Consider the following 20,797-nt stretch of genomic DNA (forward strand, 5'->3'; position numbering starts at 1 on the left):
CAAAAGGAGAATTGGAGAAATACTGGAAGGGGAAACATTTGCGGGGATTTGGGGAGAGAGGAGGGGAGTGGGACTGATTGGATAGCTCAGCAAAGAGCCAGCACATGCTTGATGGGCCGAATGGCCTCCTTCTGTGCTGTGAGATCAGACGATAGCAATGACAGGAAAGGTTGTTGTTGTTTGCATCAGCTTCGTGAGCATTTGAACCAGCTTTTTGGGGGATTATTTCTGGTTTGAACACTGGGATTCTCCATCTTCAGCTATCATGAACTGGTTGTAAATCATCAGAAGGTGTAAAGCTGAGCAGAGAGCTGGGAGAGGAACAAGGCCCCAGGGAAAGGGCTGTGTGACCCTCTGTGCTGCTATTATGCAGCTGTCCCTGGATCTTGATGGGAATCTCTCACTATCGGGGTGGGGGTGGGGGTGGGGGTGGGGGGACTCTCCCGTTATTGGGAGGGAAGCAATGTGTGTGTTGGACTTGGGGTGGGGGGGTAGAGATCCTGCAGTAACGCTGCAATTGATCGATGGTCTCACTTTACGGACACAGGCTTTACCGCCCCCTCCTGGTCCTGTCTTTGCGATCCATCTCCTATCTCGCACCAAGTCCCTTTCACCCAGCACTCCTGTGCTCGCTGATTTCCACTGGCTCCCAAGTCTGGCAATGGCTCCTTTTTAAATTTCTTATCCTTGTGTTCAAATCCCTGCATGGCCTCATCCCTCCCTATCTCTGTTACCTCCTCCAGTCCCAACAGCCCTCCGAGATCTCTGTGCTGCTTGCTCATCCCGTTTTAATCACTCCACCATTGGCAGCCGTGCCTTCAGCTGCCTGGGGCCTGAGCTCTGGAATCCCCTCTCTAAACCTCTCCACCCCTCTCTCCTCCATTAAACCTACCTCTTTGAGCAAGCTTTTGGTCACCTGTTCTAATATCACCTTATGTGGCTTGGTGTTAAATTATGTTTGATAACACTGCTGTGCAACGCCGTAGGACTGTGAAAATTGCTATATAAATGCAAGTAGGTGTGTGTTAGATGCTGAGGCAGTGATGGAGTTGGTGCCTGACTGTTTACACAGAGATGTGAAGAGTTCCCATGAACTGGATTAGCTGGTCACAGGACTGATAAGAGAAAGGACTGCGTCTATGATAGCTTTTTATTTGAAGGAAATGGACATTTACACAGATGTTTGGCTGGTGAACAGTGACACAGGTAATAGGCTGATTTAACCATGTCCCTGGTACACAGCTCAGAAACACAGTGTGGAAACTCAGCTGAAAATCTCAGATGCAGGATCTATCCAAAGGCTGCAGACAGTCACTCTTGAACACTGAGAGGCACCTGCTCCAACAGGCTGGGATCATCCTGTGCCTCTCCTCAGTGTGATGCTGTTTGACTCAGCACTGCTGGTCACCGCCTCTCATTGCCCTCCCACTCCACCCTAGAGGCAGTGTCACAGAGCCAGCCCCAGAACGGCACCCTTCGCTCCCCACCTCACAAACTGGCCTGTGTCCACTCCAGCAGTTCAGATTGTACTGGCTTCCCAAGTCTACCCAAGCTTCAAACCTTTGCAGAGGCTATCAGTTCCTGATGGAGCTGAGCTAGGAGTGTGTGAACAGAATGGAATGGCCCCCCTCCCACCTGATATGTGACAGTCCCACTGTGTGATGGGCTTGCTGCAGCACCCACCCCTTATCGCCCCACCCCCGCTCATCCCACCCCCTCCCAGTGGTCAATCCATGTCAGGATGCTGAGTCCTGTCCCAACCACACACTCACCAGGTCCCCAGCAGCAGGGTTACACTGGTAATTGGGAGCATCTTGGATTTCTGCCCCCTCCCCAAATCCGCTCCTTCCTAAACCCCCCAGGACTGAGCCCCACTCGCACTCAGCATGGATTTGCAGTTGGATTTTGCAGTCCCACCAGCTGATCCAGTGTGTTTAGCTCTGCTCCAGGTTTGAGTTCACACTGCGGTACAAGGCACAGTCTGGGCAGAAATCACAGTTCACCATGGGAGGACAGCTTGCTGCTCAGGAAAGGAAAAAGAGAGAGAGAAAGAGACACAGAGAGAGTGACAGACAGAGCAAGAGAGAAAGAGAGAGAGAGCGAAAGACATAACGATAGAGAGCCAGAGACAGAGCAAGAGAGAAAGAAACAGAAAGCGAGCGAGAGACAATGAGAGAAAGAGACACAGCGGGAGAGAGAGACAGAGCGAGAGAGAAAGAGACAGAGGGAAAGAGGCAGAGAGAGAGAGAGAGAGAGAGACATAACGAGAGAGAAAGAGAAAGAGTGAGATATAATGAGAGAAAATGAGACAGAGAATGAGCGAGAGACATAAAGAGAGAAAGAGACAGAGAAAGGGAGCGAGTGAGAAAGAGACAGAGAGAGAGAGGGATAACGAGAGAGACAGAGAGAGAGAGAGATAGCGAGAGAGAAAGAGACAGAGAAAGACAGGGCGTGAGACGAAACAGAGAGAGAGACGGAGAGAGAGAGAGAGGACTCAGGTCTGGGTAACTGATTGAAGCCCTCCTTGCTAGTGATGGAATGTTATGCTGGTCGCACATAGTTCCCAGGGAATGTTCCAAAATTGTTGGTCCGTCGAGATGCACCTACAAGGGATAAAAAGAGAGAGTGGCTGAGTGAACAAAGTAAAAACAGGGTCCATGACGTTGCCCTAATTGTCCAATCTGGCTCGCCTGTGCCCAGCACGATGGACTTTTACCCTGATGTTTGGCAGCACAACCCTTACCTACAAACCAGCCATCATCACATTTCTCCATGACATCCACCAGGTCACCTTCTCTCAACTCCAATTCATCACGGTTAACAGGATGATAATTATACAGTGCTCGATACCTGAAAGAGACACAGAATTCAATGAGAACAAAACACAGGCAAAACACTTGAGAAAGTAGTTATTCATTTAGAATTCTTAAACCTTTCCTCCATTTTTAAATGATTGGCAATCCCACTATCCCAGTAATCCTGGTGATGGGGTCACCCCGTGATCCAAACAATGCAAACAAACCTTCCTGGACCCCCTGGAATGGGGATCAACCCCTCTCCGCGCACCCTCCGCAGCAGGGATCATCCCAGAGAAAACTGAATGATCCCAACTCCCCCGATCCCCTGGAGTAAACTGAGTGATCCCAACTCCCCCGATCCCCCAGAGTAAACTGAATGATCCCAACTCCCCCGATCCCCCAGAGTAAACTGAATGATCCCAACTCCCCCGATCCCCCAGAGTAAACTGAATGATCCCAACTCCTCCGATCCCCCGGAGTAAACTGAGTGATCCCAACTCCCCCGATCCCCCGGAGTAAACTGAGTGATCCCAACTCTGCCGATCCCCCGGAGTAAACTGAATGATCCCAACTCCCCCGATCCCCCGGAGTAAACTGAGTGATCCCAACTCCCCCGATCCCCCAGAGTAAACTGAATGATCCCATCTCCGCCGATCCCCCGGAGTAAACTGAGTGATCCCAACTCCCCCGATCCCCCAGAGTAAACTGAATGATCACAACTCCCCCGATCCCCCGGAGTAAACTGAGTGATCCCAACTCCCCCGATCCCCCAGAGTAAACTGAATGATCCCAACTCCGCCGATCCCCCAGAGTAAACTGAGTGATCCCAACTCCCCCGATCCCACCGGAGTAAACTGAGTGATCCCAACTCCCCCGATCCCCCAGAGTAAACTGAATGATCCCAACTCCCCTGATCCCCTGGAGTAAACTGAGTGAACCCAACTCCCCCGTACCCTCCGGAGTAAACTGAGAGATCCCAACTCCCCCGATCCCCCAGAGTAAACTGAGTGATCCCAACTCCCCCGATCCCCCAGAGTAAACTGACTGATCCCAACTCCCCCGATCCCCCAGGATTAACTGAGAGATCCTAATTCCCCCGATCCCCCAGAGTAAACTGAGTGATCCCAACTCCCCCGATCCCCCAGAGTAAACTGAGTGATCCCAACTCCCCCGATCCCCCAGAGTAAACTGAGTGATCCCAACTCCCCCGATCCCCCAGAGTAAACTGAATGATCCCAACTCCCCCGATCCCCCAGAGTAAACTGAATGATCCCAACTCCCCCGATCCCCCATAGTAAACTGAGTGATCCCAACTCCCCCGATCCCCCTGAGTAAACTGAGTGATCCCAACTCCCCCGATCCCCCAGAGTAAACTGAATGATCCCAACTCCCCCGATCCCCTGGAGTAAACTGAGTGATCCCAACTCCCCCGATCCCCCGGAGTAAACTGAATGATCCCAACTCCCCCGATCCCCCGGAGTAAACTGAATGATCCCAACTCCCCTGATCCCCCGGAGTAAACTGAGTGATCCCAACTCCCCCGATCCCCCGGAGTAAACTGAGTGATCCCAACTCCCCTGATCCCCCGGAGTAAACTGAGTGATCCCAACTCCCCCGATCCCCCAGAGTAAACTGAGTGATCCCAACTCCCCCGATCCCCCAGAGTAAACTGAGTGAACCCAACTCCCCCGATCCCCCGGAGTAAACTGAGTGATCCCAACTCCTCCGATCCCCCAGAGTAAACTGAATGATCCCAACTCCCCCGATCCCCCAGAGTAAACTGAGTGATCCCAACTCCCCCGATCTCCCAGGATTAACTGAGAGATCCCAACTCCCCCGATCCCCCAGAGTAAACTGAATGATCCCAACTCCCCCGATCCCCCAGAGTAAACTGAATGATCCCAACTCCCCTGATCCCCCGGAGTAAACTGAATGATCCCAACTCCCCCGATCCCCCAGAGTAAACTGAATGATCCCAACTCCCCCGATCCCCCAGAGTAAACTGAGTGATCCCAACTCCCCCGATCCCCCAGAGTAAACTGAGTGATCCCAACTCCCCCGATCCCATGGAGTAAACTGAATGATCCCAACTCCCCCGATCCCCCAGAGTAAACTGAGTGATCCCAACTCCCCCGATCCCATGGAGTAAACTGAATGATCCCAACTCCCCCGATCCCCCAAAGTAAACTGAATGATCCCAACTCCCCCGATCCCCCGGAGTAAACTGAATGATCCCAACTCCGCCGATCCCCCGGAGTAAACTGAGTGATCCCAACTCCCCCGATCCCCCGGAGTAAACTGAATGATCCCAACTCCCTCGATCCCCTGGAGTAAACTGAGTGATCCCAACTCCCCCGATCCCCCGGAGTAAACTGAGTGATCCCAACTCCCCCGATCCCCCTGAGTAAACTGAATGATCCCAACTCCCCCGATCCCCCAGAGTAAACTGAGTGATCCCAACTCCCCCGATCCCCAAGAGTAAACTGAGTGATCCCAACTCCCCCGATCCCATGGAGTAAACTGAATGATCCCAACTCCCCCGATCCCCCAGAGTAAACTGAGTGATCCCAACTCCCCCGATCCCATGGAGTAAACTGAATGATCCCAACTCCCCCGATCCCCCGGAGTAAACTGAATGATCCCAACTCCCTCGATCCCCTGGAGTAAACTGAGTGATCCCAACTCCCCCGATCCCCCGGAGTAAACTGAATGATCCCAACTCCCTCGATCCCCTGGAGTAAACTGAATGATCCCAACTCCCTCGATCCCCTGGAGTAAACTGAGTGATCCCAACTCCCCCGATCCCCCGGAGTAAACTGAATGATCCCAACTCCCCCGATCCCCCGGAGTAAACTGAATGATCCCAACTCCCTCGATCCCCTGGAGTAAACTGAATGATCCCAACTCCCTCGATCCCCTGGAGTAAACTGAGTGATCCCAACTCCCCCGATCCCCCGGAGTAAACTGAATGATCCCAACTCCCTCGATCCCCTGGAGTAAACTGAGTGATCCCAACTCCCCCGATCCCCCGGAGTAAACTGAATGATCCCAACTCCTCCGATCCCCCTGAGTAAACTGAGTGATCCCAACTCCCCCGATACCCCGGGATTAACTGAGAGATCCCAACTCCCCCGATCCCCCGGAGTAAACTGAATGATCCCAACTCCTCCGATCCCCCGGAGTAAACTGAGTGATCCCAACTCCCCCGATCCCCCGGGATAAACTGAGTGATCCTAACTCCCCCGATCCCCTGGAATAAACTGAATGATCCCAACTCCCTTGAACATAGAACATAGAACATTACAGCGCAGTACAGGCCCTTCGGCCCTCGATGTTGCGCCGACCTGTGAAACCATCTGATCTACACTATTCCATTTTCATCCATATGTCTATCCAATGACCACTTAAATGCCCTTAAAGTTGGCGAGTCTACTACTGTTGCAGGCAGGGCGTTCCACACCCCTACTACTCTCTGAGTAAAGAAACTACCTCGAACATCTGTCCTATATCTATCACCCCTCAACTTAAAGCTATGTCCCCTTGTGTTTGCCATCAACATCCGAGGAAAAAGACTCTCACTATCCACCCTATCTAACCCTCTGATTATCTTATATGTCTCTATTAAGTCACCTCTCCTCCTCCTTCTCTCGAACGAAAACAACCTCAAGTCCCTCAGCCTTTCCTCTTAAGACCTCCCCTCCATACCAGGCAACATCCTGGTAAATCTCCTCTGCACCCTTTCCAAAGCTTCCACATCCTTCCTATAATGCGGTGACCAGAACTGCACGCAATACTCCAGGTGCAGTCTCACCAGAGTTTTGTACAGCTGCAGCATGACCTCTTGGCTCCGAAACTCGATCCCCCTACTAATAAAAGCTAACACACCATATGCCTTCTTAACAGCCCTATTAACCTGGTTAACAACCTTCAGGGATTTATGCACCTGGACACCAAGATCTCTCTGTTCATCTACACTACCAAGAATCTTCCCATTAGCCCAGTACTCTGCATTCCTGTTACTCCTTCCAAAGTGAATCACCTCACACTTTTCCGCATTAAACTCCATTTGCCATCTCTCAGCCCAGCTCTGCAGCCTATCTATGTCCTTCTGTACCCTACAACATCCTTCGGCACTATCCACAACTCCACCGACCTTAGTGTCATCTGCAAATTTACTAACCCACCCTTCTACACCCTCTTCCAGGTCATTTATAAAAATGACAAACAGCAGTGGCTCCAAAACAGATCCTTGCGGTACACCACTAGTAACTAAACTCCAGGATGAACATTTGCCATCAACCACCACCCTCTGTCTTCTTTCAGCTAGCCAATTTCTGATCCAAAGCTCTAAATCACCTTCAACCCCATACTTCCGTATTTTCTGCAATAGCCTACCGTGGGGAACCTTATCAAACGCCTTACTGAAATCCATATACACCACATCCACTGCTTTACCCTCATCCACCTATTTGGTCACCTTCTCGAAAAACTCAATAAGGTTTGTGAGGCACGACCTACCCGGCACAAAACCGTGCTGACTATCGCTAATGAACTTATTCTTTTCAAGATGATTATAAATCCTATCTCTTATAACCTTTTCCAACATTTTACCCATAACCGAAGTAAGGCTCACAGGTCTATAATTACCAGGGCTGTCTCTTCTCCCCTTCTTGAACAAGGGGACAGCATTTGCTATCCTCCAGTCTTCCGGCACTATTCCTGTCGACAATGACGACATAAAGATCAAGGACAAAGGCTCTGCAATCTCCTCCCTGGCTTCCCAGAGAATCCTAGGATAAATCCCATCTGGCCCAGGGGACTTATCTATTTTCACACTTTCCAAAATTGCTAACACCTCCTCCTTGTGAACCTCAATCCCATCTAGCCTAGTAGTCTGTATCTCAGTATTCTCCTCGACAACATTTTCTTTCTCCACTGCAAATACTGACGACAAATATTCATTTAACGCTTCTCCTATCTCCTCTGATTCCCACTACTATCCTTGATTGGCCCTAATCTAACTCTAGTCATTCTTTTATTCCTGATATAGCTATAGAAAGCCTTAGGGTTTTCCTTGATCCTATCCGCCAATGACTTCTCGTGTCCTCTCCTCGCTCTTCTAAGCTCTCCCTTTAGGTCCTTCCTGGCTAGCTTGTAACTCTCAAGTGCCCTAACTGAGCCTTCACGTCTCATCCTAACATCAGCCTTCTTCTTCCTCTTGACAAGCGCTTCAACTTCTTTAGTAAACCACGGCTCCCTCGCTCGACAACTTCCTCCCTGCCTGACAGGTACATACTTATCAAGGACACACAGTAGCTGCTCCTTGAATAAGCTCCACATTTCGATTGTGCCCATCCCCTGCAGTTTCCTTCCCCATCCTACGCATCCTAAATCTTGCCTAATCGCATCATAATTTCCTTTCCCCCAGCTATAATTCTTGCCCTGCGGTATATACCTGTCCCTGCCCATCGCTAAGGTAAACCTAACCGAATTGTGATCACTATCACCAAAGTGCTCACCGACATCTAAATCTAACACCTGGCCGGGTTCATTACCCAGTACCAAATCCAATGTGGCATCGTCCCTGGTTGGCCTGTCTACATACTGTGTCAGAAAACCATCCTGCACACACTGGACAAAAACTGACCCATCTAAAGTACTCGAACTATAGTATTTCCAGTCGATATTTGGAAAGTTAAAGTCCCCCATAACAACTACCCTGTTACTCTCGCTCCTGTCGAGAATCATCTTTGCTATCCTTTCCTCTACATCTCTGGAACTATTCGGAGGTCCATAGAAAACTCCCAACAGGGTGACCTCTCCTCTCCTGTTTCTAACCTCGGCCCATACTACCTCAGTAGACGAGTCCTCAAACGTCCTTTCTGCCGCCGTAATACTCTCCTTGATTAACAATGCCACACCCCCCCCCCTCTTTTACCATCTTCTCTGTTCTTACTGAAACATCTAAATCCCGGAACCTGCAACATCCATTCCTGTCCCTGCTCGACCCATGTCTCCGAAATGGCCACAACATCGAGATCCCAGGTACAAACCCATGCTGCAAGCTCACCCACCTTATTCCGGATGCTCCTGGGATAAACTGAGTGATCCCATCTGACCCCCTGCTTCCTGCCCTCATCCTGGCCCCTGACCTTTCTACATCCCCTTGGTAGTGTTGGGAGCACGAGATCAGTGAATGGAACTGTAACTCACGGACTCCAGTCAGCACCAATCACAGTTCCTGAAGCCACCATCTGGGATCCTATTGGTTCGGTGTAAATTTTGCGTGACTGCAGGCTGGGGTGAGTGGGTATCCGGCACTGTCCAATGGGCAGAGGGGAGAGAGTTTAGTTACATAGGGAGGAGACTTCATAACAAGTTGCGCACTGCCAAGTGATCCCAGCATAGTTGGATCCCTCATGGGGCCAAATGTATCATCAGACCGAGGCCCCGAATACTCCGTCTGAAGCCGGAGCCTTACAAACTGAGCTATCGCTCTGAAATTCCCCAGTGCCCTTGTCTTTCTGCCCAGCACAGAGAGAGAGCTTCCCATACAGGCTGCTCGTCTGCAGTCTCCACTTAGTCTGCCGTCTGGACACCGCCCAACATTTTGACTCCCCGTCTGCCCATGGCCTGGCGTCTTGTCTCAGTGGTTGGACAAGGCTGGGGTCCCCATGGAGGGCTGTCTATGCACACATCCTCTCCTTCTCTGTGTGGGATCTGGGATGGAGGATGTTGCTCAAGGTGATCCTGTGTAATCGGTTTTTAAATAGATTCAGGAATTCCCGGGCTGCCTGGAGGACTCCGTGTTTGACGTGTACGCGGAGTGGGAGAGGCTGCAGCCCCTCATCCTCAATCTTTGCTGACTCGGTATGGAGGGAGCAGGAAGATCAGAGACCTCCTGTTGGGACTGTTCCTGAACCATCATTAGGTCCAGGCGGCAAGCGGCTGAGGGGGACGTTCAGCCTGACTGGCCTCCTTTGTCCCACAGCCCGTGTGCTTGGAGAGGGAGCAAGCAGTGTGAGCTGAGGGCTGGAGGGAATGGAGCTTCTCTGTCATGGCCAATGTCACGGACCTGTAATTATTTTTCTCCACGGATTAAAAACAGTGTGTGTGCCTTTAAGACACTGTTAAAAACAATGCACCTTTAAGGGACAGAAGGTTCTGGAATTCCTGAGACACAGTGTGCAGCAGTTGCCATTTTGTTCACCTGGGCAACGGCAGGAGACATGGAGGTCACATGGTGATGTTTCCACTTTGACTCTGTGTGGAACTTGCAGAAACTGGCTGAAACCAGTTAGGTCTGAGAGACTTCCCAGTGAGGCGAACTGAAGAAAAGGAGCTGTTTATTCTCTCTTAGCAGAAAATTCTACAACGAGCTGCAGGCCAAGTTAATTCCCTGAGTTAAAAAGAAAAGCTTTTCTTTTTCAAGAAATTATTTCTATTGCTGTTCTCATCGTTCAAAGAAACGTTTAATGCTACTGCAGCCTGTCTTCTGAAGGAATATTTTCATCAAATCCGGATGAAGACTTGGACTGACTTATGACCATTTCCACATTGGAAGACCTCATCTATCAGGAACGTAACCTTCATAAAACTTCCTTATTTTATTTGTTCTCAAGAGACAGCTAATTTTAAAAACTCCACTTTTAAAACCAGTTGACTGTTAGTTTTTGAATGTATATGTGAGAATACGGGAATTAGATTAAATTAAGAAGTTATAAGGTCTTTCGACACAGGTTTGTCTTGATAGTGTTTAAGATTTAGTTTTTTAATAAATAGTTAATTTGCTGTTGTCCAAAGATACCTGGTTTGGTCTTTTTCATTCTAGGATTACTAGAGTGTTTAACTTGGCTATTTTCCGACTGGATGTAAAAGCTTTATAATATGCTGCGACCTGTGGAGTGACGGGACTGAATTAACAGTGTGTTGCTCCTGCCACAGTCGTAACACCAACTACATCTTGAATTTTCCTCTGTTCCACTGATAATTTACATTTATTATTGGCACTCCTTGAAAAAGGAGCAACTTTTGAGTTCTTATTTTTGATGTCAATTGTCACCCTCAATGGCAATTCACAAAAAAGAGTGAACAATATGACGATTCCTGTAACCATGGCTTTGTCCACACCAGATACAATTGAAAGAAAGTGTGTGTGCCCATGACTGGAGGCTCGCTATGAACTTCCTTTCACTGCACTTACTGCTCTAAGATTCTGGAACATTTTAGATTGAACTCAGATGTTGGACAATTTTTATGATTTATTCTTGGGCTGTGGGCATCACTGGCAAAGCTGACATTCCTCATCATCCTCAGAAGCTTTTTTGGATGTACTTAGTAATTAATGGAATTTTCCTTGAATTCCTTTCAGTCAAACCCCTTACCTGGGGAGGCAGAGCTGGCTGCTGAGCAGAGGATGCAGTAGCCATGCTTACTGAGCCCAGGCTCGGCCGTGGAGCTGGCGACTGCAGGACCCTGCTGAGAGGGGCAGCTGAAGCATCTCCATGCTGATAGGTCGCCAAAGCTGGTGCTGAGTGCTGATTGGTGGCTGATGTTGGAACAGCGTGCTGATTGGTGGATAGCATTAGTGCTGAATGCTGGTTGGGGAAGGATGCATCAACTGAGTACTGATGGGCTGGTAGTCTTGCCAATGAATCTGAGGGCTCCCTTTTTGCAGAGATTGGTGAGTTATTGGGGTATTGCTGGGTTGGCAGGGCTGGTGAGTTATTGGGGTATTGCTGGGATGGCAGGGCTGGTGAGTTATTGGGGTATTGCTGGGATGGCAGGGCTGGTGAGTTATTGGGGTATTGCTGGGATGGCAGGGCTGGTGAGTTATTGGGGTATTGTTGGGTTGGCATGGCTGGTGAGTTATTGGGGTACTGCTGGGTTGGCATGGCTGGTGAGTTATTGGGGTATTGCTGGGTTGGCATGGCTGGTGAGTTATTGGGGTATTGCTGGGATGGCAGGGCTGGTGAGTTACTGGGGTATTGCTGGGTTGGAAGGGCTGGTGAGTTATTGGGGTATTGCTGGGTTGGCAGGGCTGGTGAGTTATTGGGGTATTGCTGGGTTGGCATGGCTGGTGAGTTATTGGGGTATTGCTGGGTTGGCATGGCTGGTGAGTTATTGGGGTATTGCTGGGTTGGCATGGCTGGTGAGTTATTGGGGTATTGCTGGGTTGGCAGGGCTGGTGAGTTATTGGGGTATTGCTGGGATGGCAAGGTTGAAGATTTGGGGTATTGCTGGGATGGCAAGGTTGAAGATTTGGGGTATTGCTGGGATGGCAAGGTTGAAGATTTGGGGTATTGCTGGGTTGGCGAAGTGTTCGAATATTGCTGGGTTGGGAGGGTTGCTGATATTTTTAGGTGTTGGTGGGTCGGGGGGTTTGGTGACGTTTTCAGGTGTTGCAGAGTTGGTGAGTTATTGGGGTATTGCTGGGTTGGCAGGGTTGAAGTTTTGGGATATTGCTGGGTTGGCATGGTTGCTGAAGTTTTGGGGTACTGTTGGCTTGGCAGGGTTGGTGAAGTGTTCGAGTATTGCTGGTTTGGGAGGGTTGCTGAAGTGCTGGCGTAGTGGTGGCTTTGGGAGATTGGGACTGAGCCAATGGCAAATTCACTGGCATTTTTGACCTTTGGTCTTTTCACCACCTGCACGTAATTGGCTGGAAAGATCCCTTGCCGATTTGTGCCAGTTATTCTCCCTTCGAACCAGTTGTCATCAACTCTTCGGATTAAGGAGATTGTTTCACCCTGAGACACAAACAAAGAATTAGCTGAGGTAACCTTATATCATATTTGACCCTGTGATGAGCTTCCAATCACATAAATGCACCATCAAGATCACCGATGTCTGTCTCTTCAACATGGTCCGACTCCAACCCTGCCTCAGCTCATCTGCTGCTGAAACCCTGAGCTGTGCCTTTGTTACCACTATTCCAGTGCTCTCCTCACTGGCCTCTCACATTCCACCCTCCACAAACTTCAGCTCATCCAAAACTCTGCTGCCCATATCCTAACTCACAACAAGTTCTGTTCACCCATCACTCCTGTGCATGCTGACCCATATTGGTTCGAGGTGAAGAAACGTCTCAATTTTAACAATTCTCATCCTTGTATTCAAACTCCTCAATGGCTTCACCCCTATCACTGTAATTTCCTCCAACCCTACAGCCCCCTGAGAAATGGGCATTGCTCCAATTCTAGCCTTGTGCATAACCCTGATTTTGATCGCTCCACCGTTGGCGGCCGTTCCTAAAGTTGCCTGGTCCCCAAACTCTGGAATTCTCTCCCTAAGCTTCTCCTTTAAGACATGCGTTAAAACCTCTCTCTTGGACCAAACCTTTGCTCATCTGTTCTGATATCTCCGATAGTCACACAGTGCCACAACATTTTATTGACAACTGCTCCTGTGAAGTGCCTTGGGACGTTGCATCGTGTGAAAGGCGCAATATAAATACAAATGTTGTTGTAACTGCTGATGCTTCCACACGACATCATTAACACCTTCATCGATCTAAACAGATCCATCCTCAAACTGGAACTCGCCACAATCCAGCCAGATTGTAAAACTACATCAATGACTCCTCCACCACTAACATGCCCTCATGGGAATGGACTCTACATCTAGGCCGAGAGTACAGATACACAAACTATTAAAAGTAGTGTCGCAGATTTACTCAGATCCTCAAAAGACAGCAAAGCACTGGGGTTCATTTCGAGAGCGATACATTTGAAAAGGAGGGAAGTTAAAGAGCTGGAGAGCGAGTAGGTGAGACCGGTGAGGAGGATAAAAGAGCAACAACAGAGAGTGAGAACACAGTGAGACCTGCAGGAAGGATAAATGAGCAGCAACAGAGAGAGTGAGAGCGCAGCAAGACTGGCGTGGAGGATAAAAGAGCTCGGGGGCCTCAGAGTGAATCAACTGAGTTTGGAAAAAAAGCATCAAGTGATTAGTTGGTGAGTATTTCTCTTTCTCTCTCTAAACTTGGGAGCTCATAGAAATTTTGAGCTGAGAAATTAAAAACTTTAATCAGGCTGAGTATGACAGGGGGTTGAAAAACAACATACAGATGTAGAAGAGGAATAAGGTATATAAAGGAGTGAGAGTGTTGGAAACTACTAGAGAAGGAACTAGTAGCAGATTATATAGGAACAGATTAAGAAGGACTACTCGGAATACAAAGACAGGAATACAATGCATGTATGTAAATGCACAAAGTGTGGTGAATAAGATTGGTGATCTCCGAGTACAAACAGCCATATGGGAATATGATGTCGTGGCAACAACAGAAATGTGGCTAAAAGTGGTCAGGACTGGGCACTTAATATTCAATCATACAAAGCTTTCAGAAAAGATAGGAAAAGAAAAAAAGAGGTGGGGTGGTAGTACAAACATACATCCGAACATACGAACTGATCAGGGAAGACACTGTGGTGTTGGAAAGCACATGTCCTTGTGGGGCAAGGACAGAATCCATTCAGTTAGAGTTGAGAAGCAGAAAGGGAATGATCACATTACTGGAGGATGCAGAGAAGTTCCTATGTGATTTGGACAGGTTGAGTGAGTGGACAAATACATGGCAGATGCAATATAATGTGGATAAATGTGAGGTTATCCACTTTGGTGGCAAAAACAGAAAGGCAGATTATTTGAACGGTGATAGATTGGGAAAGGGGGAGATGCAGCGAGACCTGGGTGTCCTTGTTGCACCAGTCGCTGAAAGTGAGCATACAGGTGCAGCAGGCAGTTAAGAAGGCAAATGGGATGTTGGCCTTCATAGCGAGAGGATTCGAGTACAGAAGCAGGGATGTCTTACCGCAATTATACAGGGCCTTGGTGAGACCACATCTGGAGTATTGTGTGCAGTTTTGGTCTCCTTATCTGAGGAAGGATGTTCTTGCTATGGAGGGAGTGCAGCGAAGGTTTACCAGACTGATTCCTGGGATGGCAGGACTGACGTATGAGGAGAGATTGAGTCGATTAGGCTTGTATTCGCTAGATTCTAGAAGAATGAGAGGGGATCTCATAGAAACCTACAAAATTCTAACAGGACTGGACAGACTAGATGCAGGAAGGATATTCCCGATGGCGGGGGAGTCCAGAACCAGGGGTCACAGTCTAAAAATGAAGGGTAAGCCATTTAGGACTGAGATAAGGAGAGATTTCTTCACCCAGAGAGTGGTGAACCTGTGGAATTCTCCACCACAGAAAGCAGTTGAGGACAAATCATTAAATCTATTCAAGAAAGATTTAGTTATAGTTCTTAGGGCTAATGGGATCAAGGGATACGGGAGAAATCGGGAACAGGGTACTGAGTTTGGATGATCAGCCATGATCGTATTGAATGGCAGAGCAGGCTCAAAGGGCTGAATGGCCTACTCCTGCTCCTATTTTTCTATATTTCTATATTCTGTAGGCCTCCTCCAATTAGTGAGAGAGAGATAGAGGAGCAAATCTGCAGGGAAATCACAGTGATGATCCAGGGGGACTTGAATTACCCAGATATCGATTGGGATAATATGAGAGTAAAAAGAAAGGAGGGGGAGGAATTCCTTGACCAGTACGTTCTCGGTCCAATTAGGAAGGGGACATTGCTGGATCTGGTGCTGGAGAATGAGGTGGATCAAGTGGACCAAGTGTCTGTAGGGAAACACTTGGGTAAGAGTGATCATTGTATCATAAAATTCAGATTAGCAATGGACAAGAGCAAGGAACAATCAAAAGTAGAACGTCTAATTTGCAAGAGGGCTAATTTCAATGGGATGAGAAGGGATCTAGCCAGAGTTAAATGGAACCAAAGCTTGACAGAAAATCTGTAACGGAACAATGGGTGATCTTTAAGGAGGAGATTCTTCTGGTCCAGGCTCAGTACATTTCAACAAGGGTGAAAGGTTGGGAACCAAAGCCAGGGAGAGAGAGAGAGAATATGAAGAAACAAAAAAAGAGGGTGTATGATGCATGTCAGGTGACTTCTTCAACTGAGGCCCAGGTCCATTACATTAAGTCGAGAGGGGAGGTGAAGAGGAAAATCAGACTGGCAAAGAGAGAATATGAGAATAGAATGCCAGTCAACATAAAAGGGAACCCAAAAATCTTCGACCGGCATATAAACAGTAAGCGAGTACCAAGAGGTCCTATTAGGGACAAAGAGGGTAACATGTGCTAAGAGGTGCAAGGCAAGGCTAGAATGCTTAATGAGTACTTAGTATCGGAGTTCACTAAGGAAGAGAATGCTTACAAATTATCGGTAGAAGTAGAGATGGTAGAGGTAATGGATGGGGTGAAAGTTAAGAGGCAGGAGGTCCTGGAAAAGGCTGGCTGTGTTTAGAGTGGATAAGTCACCTGGTCCAGATGGCTTGCAGCCCAGGTTGCTAAAGGAAGTTGGGGTGGAGATAGCACAAGGACTTGTGCCAGAGGATTGGACAGTGGCAAATGTGACATCCTGATTCAGAAAAGGGTGTCAGGACAGTCCAAGTAACCACAGTTTAACACTAGTGATGGGCAATGTTTTAGAAACAGCAGTGAAGGAAAAAATAAACAGGGACTTGGCGAGGTTTGAGCCAAACAAGGAGAGCCAGCATGGATTTGTAAGTCAGATAATGCTTGACTAATCTGATTGAATTTTTTGACCAAGTAACAGAGAAGGTTGATGAAGGGAATGCAATGGATGTTGTCTATCTGGATTTTAAGCAACCGTTCAATCTAGAACCACAAAATAGGATGGTTAACAAAATTTAGGATCATGCTTATGGAATAGAAGGATCAGTGTCAGCTTTAATAAAACATTTGCTTAAGGACAGAGAACAGTGAGTCCTGGTAAATGGTTATTTCTCAAACTGCAGGATGGTAAGCAATGGTCTTCACCAAGGGTCAGTGCTGGGACCACTGCTTTTTTTGATATATATATATAAAAATCACTCGGATATTGGAAGAGAGAGTAACATTTCAAAATTTGCCGATCCCAAACTTGAAAGTGTAGCAGACAATGAGAATGATTGAAATCGACTGCAACAGGACACAGGGAGGCTCGCAGAGTGCGCAGACAAGTGGCAGATAGAATTTAATGTGAGGTGATGCATTTTGGCAGAAAGGATGGGGTAGGCCAATATAGACTTAATGGCACAGTTCCAAAGAGTGTGCAGGAACAGAGGGACCTGGGGGTGCATGTACATAGATCTTTGAAGGTTGCAGGATATATTGAGAGAGTGGTTCGTAAAGTATATGGGATCGTGGGCTTCATAAATAGAAGTATTGAGAACAAAAGCAGGCAAGTAATGCTGAACTTTGATAAAGCTCTAGTTCGGCCCCAACCAGAGTATTGTATCCAGTTCTGGTCACCACACTTCAGGAAGGATGTGAGGGTCCTTGAGAGGATGCAGAGGAAATTTACCAGAATGGTTCCAGGGATGGGGGTTTTAGCTACAAGGTTAAGATGGAAAAGCTGGGTTTGTTCTCCTTTGAACAAAGGAGATTGAGGGGAGATTTAATAGAAGTGTACAAGATACTGACAGGCTTAGTTAAATTAGACAAGGAAAAGCTGTTCCCATTAGCTGACGCTACAAGGACTAGGGGGCACAGCTTTAAGGTTTTGGGCAAGAGATGCAAGGGGAATGTGAGGAAGAACTTTTTTACACAGTGAGTGGTAATGAGCTGGAACTCACCGCTGACGAGGATGGTGGAAGCGGAGACATCAATGACATGAAAAGGAAATTGGATGGGTACTTGAAGGAAACAAACTTGCAGGGCTACAGGGATTGAGCGGAGGAGTGGGACTGACTGGATTGCTCTGTGGAGAGCTGGTACAGATACGATGGGCTGAATGGCCTCCTTCTGTGTGATAAATGATGCAATGATTTCTATAGAACATTGGTTAAACTACACTTGGAATATTGGGCACACTTCTGGTCTCCATATTCTATAAAGGATATCGAGGCACTGGAGAAAGTGCAAAAAAAGATTGAGTCGAACAGTACCAGAACTGAGAGGTTATACCCATCAGGAAAGGCTGAACAGACTGGGACTCTTTTCTCTAGAAAGGGGAAAACTTAGGGGCGACCTAACAGAGGTGGTTAAAGTTATGAAAGGGTTTGATAGGGTAGACATAGAGAAAATGTTTCCATTTATTGTGGCGATCAAAACTAGAGGCCATAAATAGAAGTGAGTCACAAATAAATCCAATTGGGAATTCAGGAGAAACTCCTTAGGAAGAATGTGGAACCCACTACCACAGACAGTGGATGAGGCAAATAGTATCGATACATTTAAGGGGATAAAGACATGAGGCAGAAAGGAATAGAAGGATAAGCTGATAGGGGGAGATGAAGAGTGAGTGGGGGAGGCTCATATGCAGCATAAACACTGGCACGGAGCAGGTGGGCCAAATGGCCTCTTTCTGTGCCATGAATACTAATTCTACGGTGGCACCCACTCCTCCCTCAAATCAAGTTTGGGAGAAATCAAAGGTTCTGTCAACACAACAGCACCCAAACCATAACTACCCAGTGGAGATCACTGTCCCACCCTGGCAGCTCCCCAGGGTGAACCTGAAATGGGTACCTCAGCATTCTGTGCCAACCTGAGATTTCCACCCAAAGCTCATGAGAGGCACCAACAGTGCCTCCGTGCACTTCTGCATTACTACCCTTACACCACACCATTCTGTGACCACTGCACCCCCCCCGCCCGCCGCAGTCCCACACCGGGTAGGTCTAAGGCCCACACCGGGCAGGGCTAAGGCCCACACCGGGCAGGGCTCAGTCCCACACCGGGCAGGGCTCTCCTGCTCTCAGGCCCACACCAGGCAGGGCTCTCCTGCTCTCAGTCCCACACTGGGCAGGGCTCAGGCCCACACCGGGCAGGGCTCAGGCCCACACCGGGCAGGGCTCTCCTGCCCTCAGGCCCACACCGGGCAGGGCTCAGTCCCACACCGGGCAGGGCTCAGTCCCACACCGGGCAGGGCTCTCATGCTCTCAGTCCCACACTGGGCAGGGCTCAGTCCCACACCGGGCAGGGCTCAGGCCCACACCGGGCAGGGCTCAGGCCCACACCGGGCAGGGCTCAGTCCCACACCGGGCAGGGCTCTCCTGCTCTCAGTCCCACACCGGGCAGGGCTCAGGCCCACACCGGGCAGGGCTCAGGCCCACACCGGGCAGGGCTCAGGCCCACACCGGGCAGGGCTCAGTCCCACACCGGGCAGGGCTCTCCTGCTCTCAGGCCCACACCGGGCAGGGCTCAGGCCCACACCGGGCAGGGCTCAGTCCCACACCGGGCAGGGCTCAGTCCCACACCGGGCAGGGCTCTCCTGCTCTCAGGCCCACACCGGGCAGGGCTCTCCTGCTCTCAGTCCCACACCGGGCAGGGCTCAGTCCCACACCGGGCAGGGCTCTCCTGCTCTCAGTCCCACACCGGGCAGGGCTCTCCTGCTCTCAGTCCCACACCTGGCAGGGCTCAGTCCCACACCGGGCAGGGCTCTCCTGCTCTCAGTCCCACACTGGGCAGGGCTCAGTCCCACACCGGGCAGGGCTCTCCTGCTCTCAGTCCCACACCTGGCAGGGCTCAGTCCCACACCGGGCAGGGCTCTCCTGCTCTCAGTCCCACACTGGGCAGGGCTCAGTCCCACACCGGGCAGGGCTCTTCTGCTCTCAGTCCCACACTGGGCAGGGCTCAGGCCCACACCGGGCAGGGCTCAGGCCCACACCGGGCAGGGCTCAGGCCCACACCGGGCAGGGCTCAGTCCCACACCGGGCAGGGCTCTCCTGCTCTCAGTCCCACACCGGGCAGGGCTCTCCTGCTCTCAGTCCCACACTGGGCAGGGCTCAGTCCCACACCGGGCAGGGCTCAGTCCCACACCGGCAGGGCTCAGTCCCACACCGGGCAGGGCTCAGTCCCACACCGGGCAGGGCTCTCCTGCTCTCAGTCCCACACCGGGCAGGGCTCTCCTGCCCTTAGGCCCACACCGGGCAGGGCTCAGGCCCACACCGGGCAGGGCTCACATGCTCTCAGTCCCACACCGGGCAGGGCTCAGTCCCACACCGGGCAAGGCTCTCCTGCTCTCAGTCCCACACCGGCAGGGCTCAGTCCCACATCGGGCAGGGCTCTCCTGCTCTCAGTCCCACACCGGGCAAGGCTCTCCTGCTCTCAGTCCCACACCGGGCAGGGCTCAGGCCCACACCGGGCAGGGCTCACATGCTCTCAGTCCCACACCGGGCAGGGCTCAGTCCCACACCGGGCAAGGCTCTCCTGCTCTCAGTCCCACACCGGCAGGGCTCAGTCCCACATCGGGCAGGGCTCTCCTGCTCTCAGTCCCACACCGGGCAAGGCTCTCCTGCTCTCAGTCCCACACCGGGCAGGGCTCAGGCCCACACCGGGCAGGGCTCTCCTGCTCTCAGGCCCACACCGGGCAGGGCTCAGTCCCACACCGGGCAGGGCTCAGTCCCACACCGGCAGGGCTCAGTCCCACATGGGGCAGGGCTCTCCTGCTCTCAGTCCCACACCGGGCAGGGCTCAGGCCCACACCGGGCAGGGCTCTCCTGCTCTCAGTCCCACACCGGGCAGGGCTCAGTCCCACACCGGCAGGGCTCAGTCCCACACCGGGCAGGGCTCAGTCCCACACCGGCAGGGCTCAGTCCCACATCGGGCAGGGCTCTCCTGCTCTCAGTCCCACACCGGGCAGGGCTCAGGCCCACACCGGGCAGGGCTCAGGCCCACACCGGGCAGGGCTCAGTCCCACACCGGGCAGGGCTCAGGCCCACACCGGGCAGGGCTCAGGCCCACACCAGGCAGGGCTCAGGCCCACACCAGGCAGGGCTCAGTCCCACACTGGGCAGGGCTCAGTCCCACACCGGGCAGGGCTCAGGCCCACACCGGGCAGGGCTCAGTCCCACACCGGGCAGGGCTCAGGCCCACACCGGGCAGGGCTCAGGCCCACACCGGGCAGGGCTCAGGCCCACACCGGGCAGGGCTCAGGCCCACACCGGGCAGGGCTCTCCTGCTCTCAGTCCCAC

The 20,797-nt window shown here is 50.7% G+C and overlaps 1 protein-coding gene across 9 annotated transcripts in view; it reads right to left on the reverse strand.

Annotated features, from left to right (window-relative positions):
* Nucleotides 1-1,132: 1,132 nt before the first annotated feature.
* The window catches only part of sorbs3 (sorbin and SH3 domain containing 3), a 177,057-nt gene continuing 157,392 nt past the window's right edge, over nucleotides 1,133-20,797 (reverse strand). For 8 of the 9 annotated variants that reach the window (XM_068023211.1, XM_068023205.1, XM_068023208.1 and 5 more), the window contains 5 exons: nucleotides 11,183-12,544; nucleotides 9,012-9,118; nucleotides 7,446-7,517; nucleotides 2,744-2,850; nucleotides 1,133-2,603 (listed from right to left, as the gene is read on the reverse strand). In XM_068023211.1, the coding sequence (XP_067879312.1) occupies nucleotides 2,542-2,603; nucleotides 2,744-2,850; nucleotides 7,446-7,517; nucleotides 9,012-9,118; nucleotides 11,183-12,544 (1,710 nt within the window). In that variant the 3' untranslated portion in view covers nucleotides 1,133-2,541. The remainder of the gene's footprint in view (nucleotides 2,604-2,743; nucleotides 2,851-7,445; nucleotides 7,518-9,011; nucleotides 9,119-11,182; nucleotides 12,545-20,797) is intronic. The other variant, XM_068023206.1, reaches the window with a different exon arrangement.

The sequence above is a fragment of the Heterodontus francisci genome, chromosome 47 (assembly GCF_036365525.1).
Source record: "Heterodontus francisci isolate sHetFra1 chromosome 47, sHetFra1.hap1, whole genome shotgun sequence".
NCBI classification, from domain to species: Eukaryota; Metazoa; Chordata; class Chondrichthyes; order Heterodontiformes; family Heterodontidae; genus Heterodontus; species Heterodontus francisci.